Here is a 23,087-nt window from a genome sequence, read left to right as displayed (position 1 = left end):
AAGCCGCAGGCTCCTGAGTGGCATGCACGTGTGGTTTCCACTGCGAACAGACCCCCGCGACAGCGCCCGTGGCCTGTGGGGACAGGTAGGACGCACACGTGCTCCCTCGGCCTGGGCCTCCTCAGACTCCGACTGGCCCCACCTTTCACCCTGGGAGGAGGAGCCCAGCACGCCAGGGTGGACACAGCGGAAGACGGAGTTCACAGCCAGCCCCACGGCACACGCTGCCCGCGTGCTCACGGACACGTAGAACCACACGGAGCACAGGCCCGCCCGGCCACGCAGCTCATCTCCGCCTTAACCCAGAGCATTTCTGAAAAACACCGTCTGGGGGACTGGTGGTGACCGTGCAAAACACGTTCAACACCGGAGATTCAGGAACGTTTGCGATTCGAGAGCTGGGGAGGCGGTCTTTACCTCCGCTGCTGTGGCAAGCACACACGTGAGCCCACGTCGTGCGTGGGTTTCTGAGAACAGGAAAAGTGAGCCAGAGGAGACACGCTCCACCGGGCCAGGAAAAACATCACAGCCAAAGAAATTTATTTTAAAATAGAAACATACGTACATTAAGCTTTAAAATAGTCAAATTTTAAACAAAAAGGAAAAAAGCCGTTTGATCCCAGTCTCTAAGGAATGGACTTAAAGAGCCACCTGCGCGTGTGGAGAGCGCTTACGGACACCTCGAGAGGCCCCCGGCCCGGGCTCCCCGCCCTCCGTGCCGAGCCTCCGATGGTCAGAGCCTGATGCGGGGGCCAGAAGTCTGTCCGCTGGAGCCCCTCCCTAACACGACGCACAGGGACTCGGGGGGCGACGGGAAACGTTCAGGTTTTGGCAACGCACACGGTGTAATGTCCAGATTATTCCACCAGAAGCGTCCGAAAATACTCTGCCGACAACCCAGCTCTGCCGCACAGGGGCTGACCGCACGCGGCCGGGTGGGGACTCAATGTGCGTGGGGCTTCCGCTGGGGCTTCTCCTCGTAGGACTCCCCGAACTCATTCACCCTGCTCTTATCCACGGGGTACAGCCTGCAAGGACAGAGGCCCCCCGGGCTCTGCCATCTGCGAAGGGGCTGGAGTCCCAGCAGTTAGGACACGAGACCCCAAGTTGCCGCAGGAGGGATGTCTGGAGTCCCCTCGTGACCGCCTGTCGTGTGTTCACTGTCAGGACGGAGCTCCGTGCCCGTCCCCAGGCCCTGGGGGTGGTGGCCCCTCCGCGCTCTCCAGACAGTGCTCGTGGCGACTGCTGCCACGCTGGGGGGGGGCGGGGCGTGAGCGGCAGGGACTGAGCGAGTCGCTCGGACAGAGACCTGTCCTTCCCAACTGGGCCGTGGGGTGGTCTCTCACTCGGCCTTGCAGGTGACACACGCCACCTGCAAACTGCCTCTGTGCCCACAGAAGACCCGGGAGGGGCGGCCACACTCACCATCGCTGGTACAGGTACACGAGGAACACCACGTCGTCCCGGAAACACGCCAGCCGGTGGGAGGTGGGCATGGTGATGATGAAGGCAAAGACGTCGTCGATGAAAGTGTTGAAGGCCTGCCACGGGGGATGGGGGAGGTGTGAACACCGGCCATCAGGGTCCCCCGGACGCCTACCCGGGGGCCGGGGCCCGTTCACCCTCTCACCGCTCAGCGGGGTCCCGGCGGCAAGAGACAAGAGAAAAGGAGTGAGTGCGGAAGGACGCTGGACACCGAGGCGCCCCCTCGCGCACCCCTGTTCTCCACATACTGCACCCCCACGGGGGCTGCCCCGAAAACCCCGGCTTCTTCCTCCTCAGAGCCACTCGTCTTGCTTCACAGAACGAACAGGAAAACACACCTTAATTGCACCCGCCCTGACAAGCGTGTCACGGCACTTCACAGCCCGGCCGGTGTGCCCGAGCCCAGGGTCTGCGTCCGCGTGTGGACGTGGGCCTCTGGGGGTGGCTGGGGGTATGCGCTCTCACGCGTGTCCCCGAAAAGGAATGTGGCTTCGTCTCGTGCTGCTGTGACAGTTCGAGAACCAGCGTCCCTAAGTCACCACCAGGGGGCCCACGGTTGAGAAAACCCCCTTCCACTGGGCGTAGTGGCCCTGAGAAGTTGCGGGGCGACGGGGGGGGGGGGGGCACTGACCTTGTAGGTGAAGGCCTTCCAGGGCAGGTGCGCCACCGACTTCATCTGGGGGGCGAGACGCGGCAGATCAGCGGCCGGCGTAGGGAGGACGCGGGTGAGCGCGGGGAGGGCGTGGTCTTACCTTGTAGTTGACGAAGAGCTGCGGCAGCATGAAGAGGAAGCCGAAGGCGTACACCCCTGGGAAGAAGGACGGCAGGCTGGGGTGGCCCCGGGTCCATCTCCAGAGACCTGCTCTCTGCCAGCGGCCCCCCCCCCCACCCAGCGCGGCTGCCTGTCACCGTGTTCCGCGCAGACGGCTCGGGCCCGCGAGTGCCCGCGAAGAAGCCAGGCCCGTCAGGTCCTGGGTCTGTGCCCTCCGAGGACGCAGACCCAGCCGACGCACAGGGCTCACGGGCCCCGTAGCCGCCCTCGGAAACCGCACGGCGGACGGCATTACTGCCCGCCCGCCCCAAACCGTTTTCACGGGCAGCCTGAGCGGGGCCGCCGCAGACAAACCAGGTGTCAGGGGGGCCCCGCCAAAGGGAGCAGGGGTGGCTGGCGGCAGAGGTCCTGCCTGCCCGTCCTCGAACCACACGGGCCACGTGCGGGAACCACGAGGAACAGCCACGGGCGCTACTGGCGGAGCCGAATCCCCACAACTCACCGTTGACGAAGCTATTGATCAGCCAAGAGTACCAGCTGCAAGAGAGAGACCGTGATCACCGCCCCTGTCCCGCGGCGCCCGTCCCCCCGGAAACTGCAGTGCTGGTGGGGGGACCCGCGGGGACAGCCCTCTTCCCGGAGCGCAAGCGTGAGGTGGTAGCTGCAGGGCTGAACTGGCCGGTGTCCTCCGTCAGAAGCCCCAGCCCTCAGGGCCGCGCCTCCGGGGCTCCTGTGTCCCGAACGCAGTGGCCAGGCCACCCGCCCTAGGCTCCCCTCGCCAGACACGTCCGCCCTCGTTCCTGACACCAGGGCCCCGGACACCTGCACCTCCGTGCCCGCTGCTGGGGAACAGGCCTGGGGAATACCACATGCCGGCCTTGTGCCCTCTGGGCGGGTCGTGTGTCTCCCGGGCGGGGTGGGTGGGGGAGGAGGGGCAGGCCCAGCACGGAGGCCCAGGGGCGTCCCTGGCTGCCAGCACGGAGGCTGGCTCGTCCTACCTCTTATACTTGACGTTCAGCAGGGAGTAGACGGCACCACCGATGCACAGGGGGTAGAGAAGATAGGAGAGGTACCTCATGGCCTGCCGGGAACACGGAGCCTCTGTGACAAGCCAACTCGCAACGGGGAAACCGGCAAGGAGGGCACGTGGGCCACGACCTTGGGGACCTGAGTCCGGACAGGGGAACCGGCAAGGAGGGCACACAGGCCAACGGCCTTGGGGAACCGAGTCTGGACGGTGCTGGGACGGCAGACGCCTGCAGAACGAGGCTCCAGAAGCTAGGCCTGATGCCGCACGGACGTTCACAGCATCCGTCCGGCTTGTGAACACCCGGTCACTGATCAGGAGCGATGGGAAACGGATCTGGAGACGCCCGGCTAGAGCCGTGTGCACGGAGTGCCCTCGGGGGCTGGGGCTCGTCACCATGCTGACCCTGAGCTTTGCCTCGGCCCTGGCACACAAACACGTGCCCGTCCGAGCGGCAAGTAACACCGTCCCCACAAGGGAGCCGTCTCCGGGCAACCCGAAAGCTGCAGCTACACCCGCACAGGGGGGTTGGGGATGATGAGGGTCACCGGGGTCTCGGTGACCACGGGAGATCACAGCACGTACCGCTAACTCCCCAGAAATAAATCTCGTTACAGGAGAGGAGGAGGCCTCCCGACCGCCCGCGAAGACCGGGCCCGGCTTTCCTGCGAGGCCGGGACGTGGAGCCGCCCCGGAGCCTGCCCCCAAGTCCGAGAGCCCAGGCTGATTGGCATCCCCTCCCACCCCCGCCACTCACCTGAGTGTCGTACTCCTCTGTCTTCCTCTCAGACTCGCTGTAAGTGCCAAACTGTCACAGAACCCAACACAGTCCCGTTAGTTCCAGGCCGCTGGCGGGGACAGCTGCACGTAGACTGGCAGGTGTGCACAGCCCAGCTGTGCGGTGCAGGGGGCTCAGCCCAGGCGGCCCCCTGCAGCCACTTCCCCGCAATCAGGGTCACCCGGGGCCCAGACACGTGCCGCGTGTGCAGAGGCACGCCCGCCAGTGTGTCCTGTTGGGCCACGCACCCCCCCCAGCAATCACGGTGATGGCCACACCCCTGCACTGCACTCAGGTCAGTGAAGGCAGACTCACAGAGCCAGTTCCCAATAGGACAAACTCTGTCCCGGTCCCCAATTTCCCATCCTCGACAGGGTGTTGAGCTTCCCTGGATCCGGGTCCATCCCAGCAGGAGTCAGGCTCAGGACCACAAACCCCAAAATGCCGCTGCACCCCAGCCCAGCCCGTCTGCCCGGAGGCACAGCAAAATCCTGTCACAGGGGGCAAGGGCCAACCCAGAGCAGCACCACGTGCTGGACTCCGGTGGGGACGGGGCACCAGGCAGCACCACGCTGGCCTGCGGGCATGGGAGGAGCGCCCAGAGCCCAGCACGCCCGCATCCCATCCCGTCAGGGCAGGGGGAGCACTCTGTCCCTGACGGGGATGCCCACGTGGGGCCCACACTAGCCGCTGCCCACGCCGGCCCGCCAGGAGACCTCAGGGCTGCCAGGGGACCGGCCTCCACCGCACGATGCCACCTACGTCTGCCGAGGGGGGGCTCGGAGCCGGAGGCTGGCCGGGTGGCCCAAGGATCACCGGTCCCCGAGTGTGGCGTCTGATCGGGGCACAGCTAGCAGCCACAGGGCAGACACTCTGGGACATGAGAATGGGCTGGCGACCGGCACGGAGCGTCCGGGGCAGATGGGGTGGTGGGAGCGGGCGGGGGCGGTGCACAGAGAGTCCAGGGGGGCAGACGGGGGCCAGGGGAGGCACAGAGTGTCCAAGGGGCAGACGAGGAGTGGGGGCGGGGGGAGGCACGGAGCGTCCGGGGCAGATGGGGTGGGGGGACAGTTGCCCCACCTGGAACTGCGGTCTCAGGCCTCTCCAAACGACACTCATCTTCAAGGCCTTTTTCACCTTCCACAGCTGAAAGAAAGGACGAGAAACACACTTTCACGGCTCTGAGACCCAGGAGTCCCCGGAACTCACCCGGAGGTGACGGACCACAGCGTGTGCCTGCTCGCGCCCCCAGCCTTGACTGGTCACACCACCAAGCCTGACTGGTGCTCGTGGGCTCCACGCCAACATCGAGCTCGGCTGCCCTCTGCACCGACGGAACCGGCACTTGGCCTGGCTGCCGTCCTCTGGGCCGGGCCCCCTTCCCGGCCCATCCTGCCTGCCTCTCGATTCACCGGCCCCTTCTCCCAGGTGGTCACTGCAATGCCCCTCGCCTCTGCCCTGAGTCCTGCCGTCTTCGGGGGACCCGCCTCCACAACCCGGTGAGCTGGGTCTCCGCACTGTGACGGGTGGCTATGGGGGGGTCCTCGCGGCACGGGTCACGGGCAGACCAAGTGCGTTCTCTGGCCCAACGGCCACACGTGCCGGTGCCCACGGCGCACGGGTAGGGCGGAGAACTGTGGCTGGGGCTGAGGCCCGGGACAGGGCAGCCCCAGAGGCCAGAGAACGTCCCAGCCCGCCACCCCCTCTGCTCCCCCCCGTGTCCTGGCCCAAAGCCACCCGCCCCACGGAACCGCTCTCTGAGCCCAGCTCGGCCCGGGCTGTCACAGGGCACCACGTCCCACATGGCCTCACGCGGTGGGCGGCACAAGTCGTGTGGCTCCCTGCCTGACGTGGTAAAACACGTCGCGTGGACAGGTGTGATGGGCGGAAGCTCCAACCCCAGCGACAGGGCCCTCGGCAGCCGGGCTCTGGCGTTCCGGAACTGCGGCAGCTGCTACGCCCCTCCCTGCCTTCGGCAGGGCCACGTCTCTCCCGTGGTTCGGGACCGGGTGCGGCCAAGCACAGCCACACGACTCACCTCGATGGCGGCCCCGATGCCTGCGGGGACCAGCACCAGCAGGCTCGTCTGCTCGTCCAGCAGGAACAGGAAGATGACCACTGTGCTGAATCCACGCCAGAGCACTGGGGGCAGGGCAGGGGGCTGCGCTGAGCGGCCGGCCGCGCCCTGTCCACACCCTGACAGGTCCCATCATGCCCCCACCCCCCTACGTGCACACTCACCCCCCTACCCGTACCCCCCCCCCCACAGTGTACACAAAGCTTCAAGGGTTTCACCCCCTCCATCCACTGCACCGGACAAGGTGTGTGTGACGTGCAAATGTTCTACAGCGACCACGGAGGCCACAGCACGGAACGCAAGGTCCCCTTTGCTACAGAAACGTGTGTGCAGGTACACAAACACACAGAGAGCACGCTGACCAGAGGGGTCACCGGTGGGGATTAGAACCCACCTCCTTGACCTCTTCCCCTTACCTGTTTCCCTCCCAACTCCGTGAGAAACTCATCTTTTAAAAACTATACCTTCTCCATAAAGACCGAACTTTACAAAATGCTACAACTGACTCATAACATGCACCTTCCTAACGGCCTCTCGTGGGGCAGGAGCAGCGGGGCCAACCCCCGTGGGTGCCTGCTAGGGGGACACCTGGCTGCCCCGTGTGCACTGACGGGGACCCACAGGCCCCGCTCACGGCTGCTCCCCAGGAAGGGCCGGAGGACCCAGCAGGGGCCCTGTGCCCCCCGAAGAACACCAGAGGACAGGAGGATGTGAGACCCGGCTGACACCGGGGGCCAGCCCAGGTGCCCGGACCACCCCTGGGCACGTCATTTCTGTGGAAGGAAAAGAAGTGTCTCTTGAGACGCTTGATTAGCAGCCAAACAGATGGAGGCCAAGATCCCGCGTTGGTGTCGCTGCCGGGGGGGCCTGGCGCGTGGCCTCGGGTTCACACGCCACAGACAGCCCCTCTGCGCTCGCAGAGGCCAGGCTCTGCCAGGCTCGCAGGCGCCGCCCGCGCAAGAGCCGGCTCCCTGACTGGCACGGACCAGAGACGGCCGCAGACCCCAAGCTCCAAAGTGAAGCCTAGAGATCCGTATCCATCAACAGGACACGGCGCTCCGGGAACGGCCGAAACTTGAGGGCACCTACCTGCTTTGGTGGACATTCCAATCATGCTCCTCTTCTTCTTCCAGAAACTGATGTCATTTTTAAATGCCAAGAAGTCGAACAGAAGCTGGAAAGAGAAGAGAACGGCAATGTCCAGCTCGCGTCGCTCCGACGGCTCGTCTCCGCCGAGCGAGAGCACAGGTGTGCGCGGGACCCGGATCGCAAGGTCACAGCCAGGTGGATGCCACACGCCACACCTCGGAAACCCACGGCCTCGTGCCCCACCCAGCACGCCGGGACCGCGGGGCATCCGACCGCCGTCGTGGGCCACACGTCCCGGCTCCCTCGCCAGGTGCTGCCGGCTCTGACCTGGTGCCCAGGCTGTGCACACGGGTCATTCTCAGACCCTGCTCCTTTAACAAAACCACTATTTCCCAGCACGGTTTTGGGAAGTTTAGCCAGACTGGCAGCCAATCTCCAAGCACTGGGGGCCCACCCCTGCCCACCTTGACCTCAGATCTAGCACGGCTGCCACGTGGGGGCCAGCTTTCCTCCACCAGCTGTAGAACTCCACGCTCAAAAAGGGATTCTACGCAAAGGCTGGGTTTTCAACATCGAAACCACCGTGCTAGAATTTTACAACGAGATACTTATTTTGCAAAGCCATTCACTGATCTCGTGGAGTTTGGGTTTCTTTTCAAAATGACCTCCAGGGCCAGCAGACAAACCCCAAGTCCTTAAGGTGATCAGCGCCCCAGGTGCAGACACCCCGTCCTGAGCCGGGAGAGGGACCCCCAGCGTGGCGGCCACAAAGTCTCAGGTCGCCAGGCCGCACCACGCAAACCCCCGGCCCGGTGCCCACTCACGTGAAACGCGGCGACGAAGAAGGTCAGGGCTAAGAAATACAAGTTGGTGTCGACAAAAATGCCTTTCACTTCATCAGCGTCTTTCTCTGAAAACCCTGAACGGAAAAGGAAACGGCACGAGGCGAGCCAGGTCAGCGACATCCAACACCAGACACGCGCCTCACGCTCACGGCCACAGACGAGGACAGCTCTCAGCACTGAGAGCGGAAACCCGACGCTCTGACGGGAGCCATGGTCAAGGACACCAGCAGGAGGCACCGAGGCTGGAGCCTGAGCACGGCTTCCGGGACCCGGAAGTAAAGGTCGGCCCGTGGCCTCACCGAACTGCTGCAGGGAGTACACGGCGTCCTGCATGTGGATCCAGAAGCGCAGCCTCCCCAGTGAGATCTTGTCGTAGGACACGGTGAGGGGCAGCTCGGTGCTGGAGCGGTTTATGACCTGGCGGGAAGGACAGCAGGGCAGTGAGGCCGCGCCCTTCCCAGGTCCGCCGCCTGCCCCCACCCGCTGCCGGGCACTCACCCCACGGCTCACCCCACGCCGTGGGCTCCCCACCGACCACGGCTCCGTGCACTGGAGGCCGACGCTGCACCCCTGGGCCTACTCGACTACCGTCTGTTCCACGTCCCAGGGGGCGGGGGGTGGGGGGGAGGCGTGGCTCCCACCTCCCGCCACTCACCCTCATCCTGGGCTCAAAGCTTTTCTGAGCAACGTGTTCTCGTCTCCTCTGCCACCTGAACCCCGTATCTCTCGAACCCCCGTGTCGGCTTGGCCCTGTACCCCGGCCTCTCGGCACGAGCAGCACCGGCATGCACCAGGAACCTGCTCTTGTGGACGAGCCGGGCACGGGCCCCACGGAGCCTCCACACCTCTCCGCAGGGAAGGGAAACCTGGCGGGTGGCACTTGGGGCCCTGGTGTGTGGGCTAAAGGCTCCCGGAGAGACTGACTTGTGGAGGGTCGGCCTGCCCCCCCAGGGGACAACAGAAAGCCTCAGGAAGATGCGACACCTGACCTAAGTGTGTGCGGAGGCAAGGGGCAGCTGCGAGCGGCTGTGGTCGTGGGGTCTGGCGGCCCACGCTGGCTGCAGCGGCCTTCCACGCCTCCAGAGGCCGGTGAGTCCACGGGCACCACACACCCCATCGTGTGAACATGGAGCCACCTGATTCCACCCACCGGAGCTCACTCAGCAGACCCTCCTGGGTGGACACCGACGTGGCCAGTCCAGCAACAGGAGCGGACCAGGACTGACCAGATGCCAGGCCCAGGCACCGGGCCACCCACACGAAGACTGACCAGACGCCAGGCCCAGGTGCCGGGCCCCCTCCCACCAGGACTGACCAGATGCCAGGCCCAGGGCCCCCCCACCAGGACTGACCAGACGCCAGGCCCAGGCACCGGACCCCCCTTACACCACAGTGGCGCACTGGCTCCAGGGCAGGCGGGCACGGGCCAACCCCACCCACACAGGTGCCACTGTCTAAACCCCAGCAGATTAGCTGTTCCCCAAAGATGGCGTTCCTTCCAGAAAGCAGCCCTGATCCAGACAAAGCATTCGTGTCACGAAGACGCCACAGGAAACGCCGGCGGCCCGTGAGCTTGTTTCCACGTCTGAATAGCGGTGCCACGTCACGAGGCCGCTAAACCCACACGATGAGCAGAGCGCAGGCGCCCTGCAGACGCAGCCTCGGAGCTCCAGCGGCCCAGCCAGCCAGCAGCCTCTCCACACCACTGCCCACACCATGGCAGCCCCGGGCCCCCAGAAAGCTGACCACGCGCTTCGGCAGAACTGGGCCGGCTCCAGGTCTGCACACAGCAGGAGGGAGGATGACGGTCTGCCCGGGGCCGACGAGCCCCGTAGATCCAGGTGGCACCCCCAAAGGAAGCGCAGGACCCCGCGTGTTAGGGACCCCTGGGTCAGCAGGGGGAGGCAGAGCTGGGGCGGGGGCCCGCGAGGCTGGGCCCCGGGTCAGATGCCTCCTTTTCCGCTCTCTGCCGTGCATCCCACGGGGACCCGAGCTCTCTGTGCCCAGGCTGTCTCGTCTGTGAGCAAGGAGCACGGACTCCAGCGCGTGGTAAACGCCCACAGACTGGGATGGCGGCCAGGAGTCACGGGGAGGGCGACCGGTGCGGCTCGTGCCACAGCTCCACAGCCCACGGGGCGAGACCCCGGGACGTTTGTGAAGTGCTCGGCACGGTGCCTGGGGCACCGTAGGTGACCCTCCGTGTCAACGGTCACTGCTGTTGTCACTGCCCGGAAGTCAGCCGTCCTGCACTGGCCCTCCAATCCACCCTGCAGGGCAGGGTGCCAGCTCCCCTCCACTCCCACACTCAGCCCTGCCCAGGGCCACCCGAGGGTGGGGGGCGGGGGGAACAACTGCAGGCTCCAAGACAGGCAGTGACACTGTGTGGGGCCAGCTCTAAAGGGAGCAGTTTGCTCGGCACCCCCTCTAAGCCCATCTGTGCCTTTGAGCCAAACAACTAGGGCTTGGTGGAAAAACCTTCATGAACTGTTTGAGCGACACTCGGTTCTCCAATGAGCTCTGAGACTCGCCATCCAAGCACTTAATACAGAACTGTTCCAGAGCCTTCCACCACAGAGAGCACAGGGGCTCAGGAAGGGAGTCGGAGGCAGACCCGGAGCACAGCTCTGCCAAGTCAGAAAGACGCAGCAAGCTCCTGCGGGGCGACAGCAGCCCAGAGGAGCCACGCTTACCATGAGGTCCTTCACCCGATTGCTGAGCTGGTCGATGAACAGGATAGGGAGGTAGTGCACGGTCTTCCCGAGCTGGATCCTGGGGGATCAAGCAGTTCCCAGAGTCACCGTGAACACTTTCACCATTAGAGGAATCAGACGCGGCTCGGAGACGCAGCGCGGAGAAATCCCGCCCACGTCCTCGGTTGTCTCTGGGCACACAGCCCCAGGACACACCTTGCCCACAGAAGCCGAGGGCTCTAACCAGCTGTTCTTCCTTGAAGCCACAGCCGTGGGAGGGAAACCCCAGTGGCCACAGAGCGGAACACCATCCAGGCCGCAAAAGAGTGACAGGCCCACATGTGCCCTGATGCGGGATGGTCGGGGATGCAGAGGGAGAGTGGAAATAAAAACCCACCTGCCTTCCGTACCTTGGAGGCGGCGGGGGCCAGAGAACAGGAGTGGGGGGCTTTCTGTGACCCTTTGTACCGTTTCCGTTTCTAATTACGTGACTCTTCTGCACACTCAAAAATGACATATACGCATTAAAAAAAAAACCCCTCACGACGATAGCACGTTGACAACTAACCCGTGAAGGAAGACGAATCTTAGCGCAACCATTTTTAGGTGCTGCGTGACATCGGTAACAGATCTTACTTTAACAGTGGGCTCCCCCAAAACGCAAGGCGGTCTAAATTATTCACACAATTTCAACGCTTACGTTTAACTAGCGATGCTAATGACTAAATGTAACGATCTAAAAACTAGTTTTTAAGTTAACGTGAACAAGTCAAGTTAAAACAAAACACGGGGTCCTAGCAGAGGTAATCAGTACGCAGATGGGACAAAAGTCTCAGGGGGTGCAGCACGACACGGTCTCACGCCCTGGTGGCAGTCTCTATCAGCAAGACCTCGAGAGGTTCAGGGGTGCTCGAGGCAGCACTGCGGGCCCCCGTTTCTGGATTCTGGTGGGCCACGACCCCCCAGGTGTCCTCCACACCCCACACACCGGGGCCACTCCTGCACCGCCAGCTCGAGGCTGGGCACGGGGGCGTGCGCCGCGAAGAGCCACCCTCCTTCCCGGTGGGCCCAGCGGTACTCACATCTTCATGTACCGATGCACGTCGGCAGGCAGGGAGGCCCCGTCAAAGACAAAGTCGTCCACCATCACGTTCAGTGTCAGTCTTGGTCTCCAGTGAGAAACAGGCTCGTCCAGCGCACTCGGTGGCTTCTTCTCTGCCTCTATCTGCTGCTAAAGGAAACGAGTGGCTCAGCAGGGAAAGCCCAGTGCTGGGTGGGGGCATGACCGCCGGCTCCCCCAGAGCGGCACCCCTCACTTCCTTCTCTTAACACGAGCCAGAGGGTTGTCATTTAGATCCCCAGCCTGAGCGGGGACCATGAGAAGAGGGAGTCCCGGGACACCTGCAGGAGGGGGCAGGCAATCGGAGCTCACAGCCCCTGCAGCCGGCAGCGAGACTGAGGACACTGGCCCTAGGCCCGGTCCGTCACGCCGTCTGCAAAGACAGGGTCAGGGCTGGGCGTCAGTCGCACACAGAGCTCTATTCAGCAAAGAAGCTATGACTGCCAGGAAAATCTCCCAGATCTAACTGACAAATTCCACACTGCAGGACCATTTCGCGTATCTCCCACCTAAATAGATAGAATACAGCTCCGGTAAGTTACGTTAAGAGTGGTTTTCTAAGTAATACTAACCGCAAACGTTTACTTTTATGTTCCGGAGATCACTTCACACTAACACCCACCACCTCACTGACTCCCTAGGAAGGCCCCGGGAGGCGAGGCCATACAGTCCCCCCAAGAAAAAGCAGCCGAGGGAGTCCTTCCAAGGAGACCCAGCATGGGGCAGCCTCACAGACACTTCCCGTCTGTAAACGAGCTCACCTTCTAGTCCACACAGACCCAAAGACAGAATCCCTCTGCTTTACCCACAGTATCGTCAATAACCACTTAAGCCACTCGAGTTTCCTCGTATCCACAGCTTTGCACAGCAGTATGGAACGTATGCAGTACAGGTATCTCTCCCGTAATCGCAAATGACAACTGAAAAGATATACCGAAGTGCCGTCCTGCCCTACACACGAGGCAGTGAGTCCCCCAGTTGTGAGCGAAGGCTGCGGCCGACTTTGCAGAAGGGAGGCCCCCACACCTTGATGGGGTGCACACACACTCCCTGGAGGCTGAGAGGGCCCGGGGCCTGAGAAGTAACCTGTCATTGCATTACTCAGAGTCTACGTCACTAACTTGGCATAAAATTTATCTGCGAGTCACAGGAAGCAATTCTGCTGAAAGACAGACGGGCTTGTCCCTACATCAAACTGCTTCCCTTCCCAATGCTCACCCCAGCTCCCGGTGTAAGCTGCACGTGCAGAAACCTGTGGGTGTGAACTCCACAGGGAGAGCGCAGGCCTCATGCGGTCGGTCAGTGACCTGACAGGCACACTCACCTGTGTAGTGGATTCACCCGTGAGCAGGTTGACCTCTTCTGGCTTGGGAACCATGTAGGTGGTCAGAGGGCTCACTAGGTGCACCTGCTTCCCGTCATGCCATGGCAGAATGCCGGCATGGTGGAGGAAGATGTACGCATACAACGTCCCGTTATTTCTAGTTTTCTTTGGTACGGAAACGTTAACCGTCCTAGAACAAAAGAAACGGCCGTTTTACAACCACGTGCACGTTAGCTGCCTCGTATGTGCCCACAGCACAGGTTACCCAAGTACCTCTATAAATCGTGCCGTTTCAAACTAATTTTAGCTCACACGTCCTGAAAACGCACCCACCTGCAAAGACTTTACCGAAATCCTGGAAGTGCGGATGCTCACAGACCGCTTTCTAAAACCACGGGCAGCATTTCCTGCCTACATTTCGCAGCGCTCAGGGAAGGCAGGAACTCGCCTTGGTCACAGGGCTCACGTGGCCAGGCAGGCAGTGGCTGACCCCAACCGCACCTATTTCCCCCGTCTGCTGCACTGCCTCCCGCAGCTCTCGAATGGGGCAGGCTGGCCAGAGGACGCTCATGCCAACGCACCACACATTCCCGCCATTTTGTCTGAAATCACCCAGACGACACACAGGAAGAAAGGAGACCCCGGACAAGCAAGCTGCTTTTCGACGTCTGCTTTTGAAATCTTAAAACTAGAACGACGCAGCAAGCATAACTTCCCACGCTCCCTCTTCGTACCTGAGCATTTACGTCACTACACTGACCTAACTGGCAACTTTCACCAGGAAGAGAGAGACGAGCTGTCTGCTGTGGGAAGCCACGTCGCCCCCACCTCATCTCCTCCTCTGGAAACGCCCATGGCTGCCGTGCATCCTGGGACCTTCGGACACTGGAAGCTACCTTTTAAGGGACAAACTCATCACCTCCTACTCTCACAAAGAGCAAAACTTGGCGAGTTTACGTATCACAAACGAGGGCGGTTAAAAGCGCCCCACTCACGAGACAGAAGGGAACAGTGCTTCTCCCCGCTAACTTCCGTACACATGACGCTGCCTTTTCCACAACCTAAACGTTACCAGCACTTACCCCATCACTGGCACGCGCTGCTCCCCAATCATACCTTTCAAATTTCGACTCCACGTCAAAGTCTTCCACGTTCAAGACCAGATCCACGTTGTTTTCAGCACCAAGGTTGGACCGCGTGGTGGTGTACACGCTGAGCTGGAAAGGAGCGTCAAGAAAGTTAGCTCTGCAAGGACCCCCCCCCCAACCCCCCTCGGCAGAAAACACGCATCCAACTGCTACACCCGCGGTGGCAATCTGACCAGCTACCAAATGGGAAAAGGTTTCACTTTGGCTCCCATCGCGCCAGGAAGAGATCTGCTGTGTCCACTGCAAACAAGCTACTGAGGCGTGCAGCTGAGCAGAACAGAGCAGGGACCCGGGCGCCTTCAAGAGGCGGGACGAGGGGTAAGGGGGCAGCGCCCCGAGCCCTCCCGGAGCCACCATGCACCAAGACCTGGAGCAAGTGGGGCTGGGGGGCTGTCCTGGACCTGGCTCGGTAAGAAGGGGCCCCAGCCCCGCCCCCACGTAGTCCCCGCCGCCACACCTCCTCGTTGCTCACCTGCAGCTTGGGCCTCCGCGCCAGGTAGGGCTGGATGCAGTTGCCGTCGCTGCCGCACGGCCGGGTGTAGACGATGCCGTACATGACCCAGCAGGTGTGCACCACGTACACCACGAACACGCCCACGACCAGGCTGGTGAAGGAGCTGCGACCGCTCCACATGGCGCCGCCGCCCCCCGGGCCGAGAGCGGCGCCCACCCCGGCCCGGCCCGCCTCGCAGCCGCGGACCCCGCCGCCCGCCCGGCGCGCCGCCGGCCACTCCGGCCGCCGCCGCTCACGCAAGAGCCGCCTCGCGCCGCCGCCACCGCCGCGGGGGAACGAACGCACCGCGCACCGCGGGCCGCCGGCCGCCCTGCATGCTCTCGCCGCCCTCCGACCGACCTGTCGCCGCGGGATTCGCCGCCCCGCGGCCGCTTCCGGGTCCCGTGCCTCCCACCGGAAGTGGGCGCGCCGCGCGGCCCCCTGGGAAACGCAGTCCAGCCAATGACGCACGCGCACGCACGCACGCTTCAGGGGCGCGACGCACGCTGGTGACGGCTCCCGCCCGCGTCCTCCTCCCGGCTTGCCTCGCGGGTTCCGGGCGCTTGGGCTGGGCCCTGTCGAGTGCAGAGGGGTCGCGAGGGGAGCGGGACGGGGAATCGGGTGGTGAGGCGGCCGGCAGGGGGCGCCAGGCAGAGGGGGATGGGGCGCGGCGGCGCGGCTGCGAGGCGGTCGCGAGGGGCCGGGGACGGAGGGGGCCGGTGGGGAAGGGCGGTGAGACGGGGGGGGGGTGGGGGGGGGGTGGGTGGGTCGAGGCGGGGGCGGGGCATGGCGGGGGCGGGGCATGGCGGGGGCGGGGCATGGACCGGGGGCCGAAGCGGAGCCGTCGCCTTGGGGTCGCGGGGTCTCCAAGGCACCGCCCCACATCCGCGGACACTTGCTGGACCACCCCCTACCGCCCAGCCGTGGGGACTGCGCTGTCCCCAGGCCTACCGGGCCCACAAGTGGGTGCAATGTTGACATTTGGGAAAGCTGGTTGGAGGCGATACAGAGACCGTGTGCTGTTCTTGAAACCCTTTCTATGTCTGGAGTTCACGTCAAAATAGAGGAAAATGGTCAATAGACTCCCGAAAATTAGAGACCTGATTTCAGGTGGTTGTTTCAATAGGAGCTTCTTGGGGGGGGGGGGCGGGTGCGATTTTGAAGAAACAACACCGCAGAGAGGGGGACCTGGGGAGGGGTCTTCCCCTTGAAGCGCCCCTGCCCGCACCCGGGCTTGCTCAGCCAGGGACTGTAGCTCCTAGTTCCCAGGTTTGGCGGCGCTGGGAACCTTCGGGGGAAAGCTGTCCCGGTTCGCCCGCGGGCCCGCGCCCTTCCTGCTTCCATGCTAAGTTGGCAGAGCTCCCGGCCGTGGGCCAGCCCTCTGCAGGGGCTTGCTTTTCCTGCCTGATTGCGGGAGACTCGAGTGAGGCACCTAGAGAAATGGAAAGTGCTATTCCTGGTTTTCAGAGGAGGAGGCAAACTGCTTTAGCGTGGGGGCTTGGGCGGGAATTCGTAGGGCAGTAGATTCGCTGTGGACGGGATGTGACTTCATGCAGAGATGGAGACCTCCGGGAACAAGGCATTGAGGCTGAGTGCGGGGAGGCCTTGGACCACCTGCTCCTAGGATCTGGGCCAGAGATTGGGGGGCCACTAGGAACTTTCGTCCGCACGTTCTCCCTTCTAGCATCCACTCCTGGCTCTGTTGGTTCAACTGACGGAATGGTGTGTCACGGACCGTCTCCACCCTCCCCTATCTGGTCTGTCCTTTGCTTTAGCAAACCTGCCTCTTCTTACCCTGAGTGTAGAATCCACCCTTCTTAACAGGCTTACCAGTCCCCTGCAACCAAGGCCACAGAGCCACCTTTACCCCTGAGCCATCGTGCTCCTGCCACACCTAAGGAGCCCCTGCTCGCACCCTGCGGCTTTGCTGTCACTGCTCTGGTCTACACAGTGTAGGAAGGAACGCCAGGCCAATTGGTCTGCAGGGAACAAAGACCAGCTCCGGCTGTGTGAGCACAAGAGGGCATCAGTGGGACACGAGGGACGTGGGGGGGTCTCGTGGAATCTGACGGCCAGGATGCAGCCAGGCCTCAGGAAGGGGCCGCAAAGCCCCAAGAACGCTGAGGTTCATACCCCTCTCCCTCTCAGACTGACTTTTGATCTGGTTTGTACTCTGTCCCAGGTGTAGAGATTTATTGGCAACTGGGGGCAAAAGCCACACCCCGACGCCGAGTGTCCTGCTGCTCATGAATCTAAAGCCGATGCAGGCGGGTCAGGTCCAAGGATCCAGAGGGGGTCCTGCGGGACCAGGCACGAGTGTCCCCGGCCCTCTGCAGGATAGAAATTGAATGTGAGCCAGCAGGAGGTGAGTGCAGAGTGTACTGAAGGTATAGACAGAATGCAGGTACGGAGTGTCTGGGAGACTCCGGAAAGGAAAGGAGAGAATCTCATCTTGCTCGGGGCCTGCTGTGTAGGTCCCCTCAGTCCCCCAGCTGCCCTTCATCAGTTATTCCTCAGAGCCAGGGAGCCTTGGCGTCCACACGTCTGTTCCTGGTGGTCTGGTTATTCTCACCTGGTTCTTCCTTAGATGTCGTCTATTGTGCTGGAAGACTCGAGATAAATGTTAACTTCTTGTCCCTTATAAGGAGAACACACTGTTGGTGCTACAAGGCATGTGGAAAGTGGGGATGCGGGTCCTAGCAGGAATAGGATCAGGAAAAGGAGCGAAAAGCAGATTTTTACAAAGTCCTTCAGTTTCCCTATGTCACAGCTATAAAAAGGCCTTGCATGGGGGCACCTGGGTGGCTCAGGTTTGTGAGCTCAAGCCCCACATCAGACTCCAAGAAGACTGCGGAGCCTGCTTCTGATTTTCTCTCTCCCTCTCTCTCTGCCCCTCCCCCACTTGCACTCGCTCTCTCACAAAATAAAGAGACAATAAATGAATGAATGAATGAATGAATGAATGCCTTGCATGGCTTTCTGGAAGGTCAGAAAGAAACCCGGTGCCGTGCGGGGACTTGGGGACCCAGCTTCTAGACTGCAGGTCACTCCCGAGTGTCCAGCCCGGACCTGCCTGATGCTTGGCCCTCCTAGCAAGGGCATGGCTCCCACAGGACTTTCCTTCCCACCCACGAGACGTATCCCACTGTCAGTTCCTTAGAGGAGCTCTCGTGTCTAGGGTTAGCCCTCCTGCTGCTGGTGGGTGGTGGGATGCTCACGTGTTGCGCGTGGGTGTCTGGTTAGGGACCCTTGAAAGCTAACCATTCTCCTGCAAGGTGAGGCTGTTGTTCATTCCCAGGGCCCCTCAAATGTGAGTCCAGGGTGACCGCGCGGAGCCTGACACGGGGCTCGGTGGCACGAACCGTGAGATCACGACCGAGCCAATATCAACAGTCAGACGCTTAACTGACTGTGCCCCCAGGTGCCCTTATTTTTAACTTTTTGAGGAGCCGCCGTACTGTTCACAGTGGCTGCAACAGCTTGCGTTCCCACCGACAGTGCACGAGGGTTCCTTTTTATCCACATTCTCACCAACACTGGTTGTTTCTTTTGTTTTTGATTTTAGCCATTCTGAGGAGTGTGAGGTGCTGCCTCATTGTGGTTTTGATTTGCATTTCCTTGATGATGAGGAATGTTGAACATCTTTTCGTGCGTCTGTTGGTCATCTCTGTGTTTGGAGAAATATCTGTTCATGTCTTCTGCCCATTTTTTAGTTGGAGATTTTGTGTTTTGAGTATTGAGTCGTATTAGGTTCTTTATGTATTTTGGATCACGAACCCTTTATTGGCTATGTCATTGGCACATATCTTTTCCCATTCTGTAGGTTGCCTTTTAGTTTTGTTGACTGTGTCCTTCCCCGTGCAGAAGCTTTTTCATTTTGGGGTAGTTTCTTTTTGCTATTTTATTGTTGGTGTCTCAGAAGACATCGCTGGAAAAAAGGAAAAAAGTTGCTATGGGCCGTAACAACTTTGGACAGCAAAGTTCTATTCTGTTCTCCTGTTGCTTCCTTCTAACTTGTCATACGTTTCACTTCTATGTATGCCGTCAAGTCCACGATAACATCGTCCTTTTTGCTTTAGACGGTCAGCTGTACTTTGAGTAAGTTAAGCAGGAGCACAGATGTACTTGACATCACTTCACATGCACCCACCTGCTCTCTCGGCTCCTTTGTGCGTGTCTTGATTTCTAGCTGCTCTTTACTCCTTTGCTTCCGTGGCTTTTTTAAAGCACTTCTTACGACGTAGATCCAGTGGTGGTGAATTGTGTCAACCATTTTTGAATGAAAATACTTTCAACCTGCCTTCATTTTTTTATTTCCTCAAATTTATTTTTCAGGAGTGACTGAAATAAAAAAATACAATGGAGTCCCACCATCATGGAAATGGCCTTAAGAGATAAAAAGGGTCAGACAAACATCATTGCTTTCCATTTCCAACCAGTAGTTATCGTTGATAAATAGAGGGCCAACAGTCTGTCAAGAATCCTGAAGAGATGTTCTGTGATACAACATGCCTGTTCACAAGGGGAAACACTAGCGTAACTTGCACGAGCTTCTTGACTCGTCACACGAGACAAGCGCAGAAGCGCCCCATGCATCTGAGAACGCTGGACTAGCCGCCTTGTAGAAAGCTTTGCCTCCTTCCTTGCGGGGTGTCCTGCTCGGGCAGCGAAGCGAGCCTGTGGACCTGATGTCCGATTAACATCGTCAAACAGATGGAAGTCAGCCCCGCAGCCGCTGTGACGGGTCTTGCCGTCACCCGGCTGAGGAACGTGTGTGTATTCTCGGGACCTGGGAGCGACCCCTTTGGAGCGGCACAGACGCTGAGGTAGGCAGCTCGGGACATGAGAACACCCTCCACAGCGCAGGCCCTCCATCCCATCGGATTTGTAGATCTCACCCAGGCAGTCGTCGAGGCCCCTGGGTTCCCTCTCCGGTCCAGCTTTGCCCGCATCAGCTGCCAGACGGGTATGAACAAAATCCAGAGGATACACAAAACACGGGGATGTGGCCCCAGCGGCACCACCTGATGCCAGATGCCCTGCAAAGTAGCGCCGAACTGGGCTCTGTGGTCCACACCACCCGGGAAGACCCGCTTGTGTTTATCTTTGAAGGCGAAGTCGAGAGCCTGGGTGGGGAAGTATCTGGCGACGTTGGCCGGTGACCACGCCAGGAGGACGGGACCCCCTGCTCCTTGGGGACACGAACCTCACAGCCTGTGATGCCCTTGCATCGCCGTCTGTGGCGATGTGCTTGCTGGCACCCCGCACCTGCGGCGGCAGCTTGACCCGCTCGGCGGGCACTGTCGTGGTCTCGGAGATGGTCTCGGGCGCTGCACCCGCGAAGGACACCGTGGCTTCTGTCACGTTCCAAGGAAAGAGGAGGCAGGTGACTGAGGGAATGTGGTAGGAACCGGCTGGAACTCCGGGCCCCCGGGCTGCCTTCGTTTTTTGGAAAGGTATTTTCAGTAATTGTAGAGTCCCGGGTTGACACGCGTGTTTTCTTCAGCGTGTGGAAGCACACTGTGGCAGTACCTTCTGGCCTGTGTTGTTTCTGATGAGAAATTCACAGTTTTTTCTGGTCCTGTTTCTCTGCCTAGAGTGTGTCCCTTTTCTCTGGCTGGTTTTAGAATTTTTTTAAAGCCATTGCTTTTTTAGCAATTCGTCAGTGACGTGCTGTAGCGTGGTTCCTCTTGTCTGTCCCGCTGGATGCTTACCGAACTCCTTTACTTCGGGAGTCTCATCAAGTTTGCAAATGTGCAGCCAAGAAGCCTTTAAATATTTGGTCTGCCTCCTCTTTGGAGTCCAGCTGTGTGTATATCAGACAGCTTGACGCTGTTCGATGGTAGGAAGGTCTGTTTCGTTTTTCAGTTTTTCCCCCTTCCCATGCTTAGGTTTGGACCCTTTCTAATGTTATGTATCCAGGTTCACTGACTCTTTTTTGTATTTTCCAAACTGTTGTTAAGCTTATCCTGTGAATTTTCCATTTCAGATGTTCTGTTTTTCATTTCTGGAAGTTCCATTGAGTTTTACAATCTTTTGCGTGTCCTGGAGAAAACCCCATGTGGCAAATAGATCTCTTTCTTCTATCTTTGTGCAGGCACGCTTCTCCGTTTTGGGGGGTGTAACAGTTTATTCAACTACCTCCCTGTTAATAGACACCTGAGTTGTTTCTAGCCTTTAGCTGTGAAAACTTGGACTATAATGCGTGACCTCGAACATACGTTTTTCCATGTCTTAATTTGCCAGTGTGTTTCTGAGGTAGATCCTTGGACGGGGAACCGTCGATCCAAACGATGGACGTGGGGACGCTTCTCCAGCGGCTGCCCGGCGCCTCCCCTCGGGTGGCAGGCTGCCGGTATCCTGCCGGCAAAGGCTGAGGAAACCTGTTTCTCTGTAGCTGTGCCAGCAGAGGACAGTGTCCGACCTGTGGAGTTCTGCCGGTCTGACAGGTGAGATGCTGTCCCTTGACTCGGGGTCGTTTTCCTTTCTGTTTCCCTGATCGTGGAGAATAAGCGGCCTCGGGAGCAGGAGCCGTGGCTATTCCGGGTCCCGGGCCGTGCTGTGCTTGCGGTGTTTCTGAGCTAAGGAGCAGCTCCCGCCGCGGATCACCGGGTCTCAGTGCATCGGAGACCGACTCTGCGGGGCTCGTCCAGTAAAAACAAGATCCTGTCGGTGGGCTGCTGGCTCCGGGAAGTTGGAAGCTGCATTTGAGGCGCCACCTAGGTGCACACCTTAGAGAGAACAGCTGCCAGAGGCAGTTTGGGGTAGGGGCCCAGCTCTGCGCATCTTCTCTGGGATCAAGTGGGTTTCTTCGCGTTATCTCAGAAAGTCAGGCGGCCACAGCCGGGGAGCCCGGAAGGTGGCCCCCGTTCTCAGGTGAGGTGTGGGCTCCCTGGCGCTCTCCTTCACGTGGTCAGCATAGTGCGCCCACGGCAGAGCGGTCAGGAAGGGTAAGGATCAGAGGCCCCCGGAGTAGTGCCTGGCACGGAGGAGTGGCCACATTGCGTGGACCACCCCCGTCATCTTCGCTGGTTAGAACGCCCGTGTGCGAGGTGTCGGGTGGGCTGGGGTAAGAGAAGGGAGGGCCAGGCCCTGGGCTCTGAGTGAGTTCTCGTGGCTGCCGTAACTGGGTCCCACAGGTGGGCGGCTTAGCCGTCAGACATTTACTTCTCGCGGTGCTGGAGGCTGGGAGGCTGGGAGGCTGGGACGCGGGTGGGGGCAGAGCGGGTTCCTCCTGAGGCCTCTCTGCCTGGCCTGTATGTGCCGACCCTGTGTCCTCACCTGGCCGTCCCCATGCGTGTCTGTGTCCGGCTCTCGTCTTCCTAGGAGGACACGGGTCATGTTGGATCAGGGACACCCTAGTGACCTGCTTTGGCTTGACCACCTCTGTAGACCTGACGTCCAAACACAGTCACATTCTAAGGGGTTAGGAGTCAGGGCTTCAACAGACGAACTTGCAGAAAATGATTCTTTCCTTAGCAGCCCTCAGTTCTGTTGCAAATCCCCCCAGTGTGTCTCCGTAATTAATCCCTGTTGTTTTGAGGGTCGGAGGAAATGCCGGGGGCACGTGAGGCCGTGGGAAGGGGGGAGATGCAGGCCAAGCCAGGACTGTGTGTCCCTCTGCATCCCTGACACTTGAGTCCACACTGGTCCCCGGAGATGCTCCCCAGCCTCCTGTTGGAGGGGGCTGGTGTCAGAAAGGGGAGGTCCAGTGTCACCCAGGAGGGTCTCGGGAGAAAGGGCTGTCCGGTGTCTTGCTAGGAGGTCTCAGGAGGAAGTTTGGCCTGTTCAGGTGTCGGGAGCTGGGTGGGGGGAGGGGTCCCTTGATTCCACTGCCCCTGGGGCAGCGCTGATGGTCCCCAGGGTTAGGCCTCATCAACAGCCCCATTTCCCGGTGGAAAATCAACGAGATTACAGGTTTCAGCCTTAGAACACACGAGCACTATTATTATCTTACAAAAAGCCAGGCTGGCCTTCCCACAACGCTTTTAATACGACTTAGTGTCAATATTGGGGTTCGCGGTTACCTCAGGAAACCCGTCTTGAACAAATAATGGATTCTATTCTCTGGAACACACGGGCCGCCAAACAACGTCTGAAAGCCGACTGGCTCGTGGAAACAGCTCTTTCAGTGGCAGGAAGAAGTCAGCCGGAGGCTGTGCCTAATGCTTGATCAAGCTTCCTTGTCTCCCATGCTGACATTTCCCCGACTCCCAGCCTGGGCTCTGATTGCTGGTGT

General features: G+C 60.6%; 1 protein-coding gene and 1 pseudogene across 2 annotated transcripts; both read right to left on the bottom strand.

Annotated features, from left to right (window-relative positions):
• Positions 1 to 523: 523 nt before the first annotated feature.
• CLPTM1L (CLPTM1 like) lies at positions 524 to 15,253 on the bottom strand. Of its 2 annotated transcripts, none has more exons than XM_047848442.1 (17): positions 14,828 to 15,253; positions 14,324 to 14,424; positions 13,208 to 13,397; positions 11,846 to 11,994; positions 10,764 to 10,842; positions 8,373 to 8,490; positions 8,053 to 8,147; positions 7,229 to 7,313; positions 6,101 to 6,204; positions 5,143 to 5,208; positions 4,042 to 4,092; positions 3,256 to 3,338; positions 2,760 to 2,794; positions 2,238 to 2,293; positions 2,117 to 2,161; positions 1,426 to 1,541; positions 524 to 1,028 (listed from the first exon to the last, which is right to left on the bottom strand). In XM_047848442.1, exons 1-17 carry the CDS (start codon positions 14,987 to 14,989, stop codon positions 944 to 946), a joined length of 1,620 nt encoding a protein of 539 aa, XP_047704398.1. In that variant the 5' UTR covers positions 14,990 to 15,253; the 3' UTR covers positions 524 to 943. The 2 variants fall into 2 exon arrangements, with proteins under 2 accessions (XP_047704398.1, XP_047704397.1); XM_047848441.1 differs by having other exon boundaries at positions 11,846 to 11,991; positions 14,828 to 15,067.
• Positions 15,254 to 19,458: 4,205 nt separating this feature from the next.
• On the bottom strand, positions 19,459 to 22,189 carry LOC125159803 (ADP/ATP translocase 2-like; annotated as a pseudogene).
• Positions 22,190 to 23,087: the final 898 nt, after the last annotated feature.

This window comes from Prionailurus viverrinus, unplaced genomic scaffold (genome assembly GCF_022837055.1).
Source record: "Prionailurus viverrinus isolate Anna unplaced genomic scaffold, UM_Priviv_1.0 scaffold_63, whole genome shotgun sequence".
Classification (NCBI taxonomy): Eukaryota; Metazoa; Chordata; class Mammalia; order Carnivora; family Felidae; genus Prionailurus; species Prionailurus viverrinus.
Note: the sequence above shows the minus strand (reverse complement) of the source record. Positions and strands in the feature narration are given on the sequence as shown.

Coding starts and splice junctions, on each gene's coding strand:
- CLPTM1L (XM_047848442.1), bottom strand. CDS start 14,989: ATGTGGAGCGGTCGCAGCTCCTTCACCAGCCTGGTCGTGGGCGTGTTC. Junction 5,209..6,100: donor GCATCGGGGCCGCCATCGAG/GTGAGTCGTGTG, acceptor CCTTTCTTTCAG/CTGTGGAAGGTGAAAAAGGC. Junction 1,029..1,425: donor GTGTACCTGTACCAGCGATG/GTGAGTGTGGCC, acceptor CTGTCCTTGCAG/GCTGTACCCCGTGGATAAGA.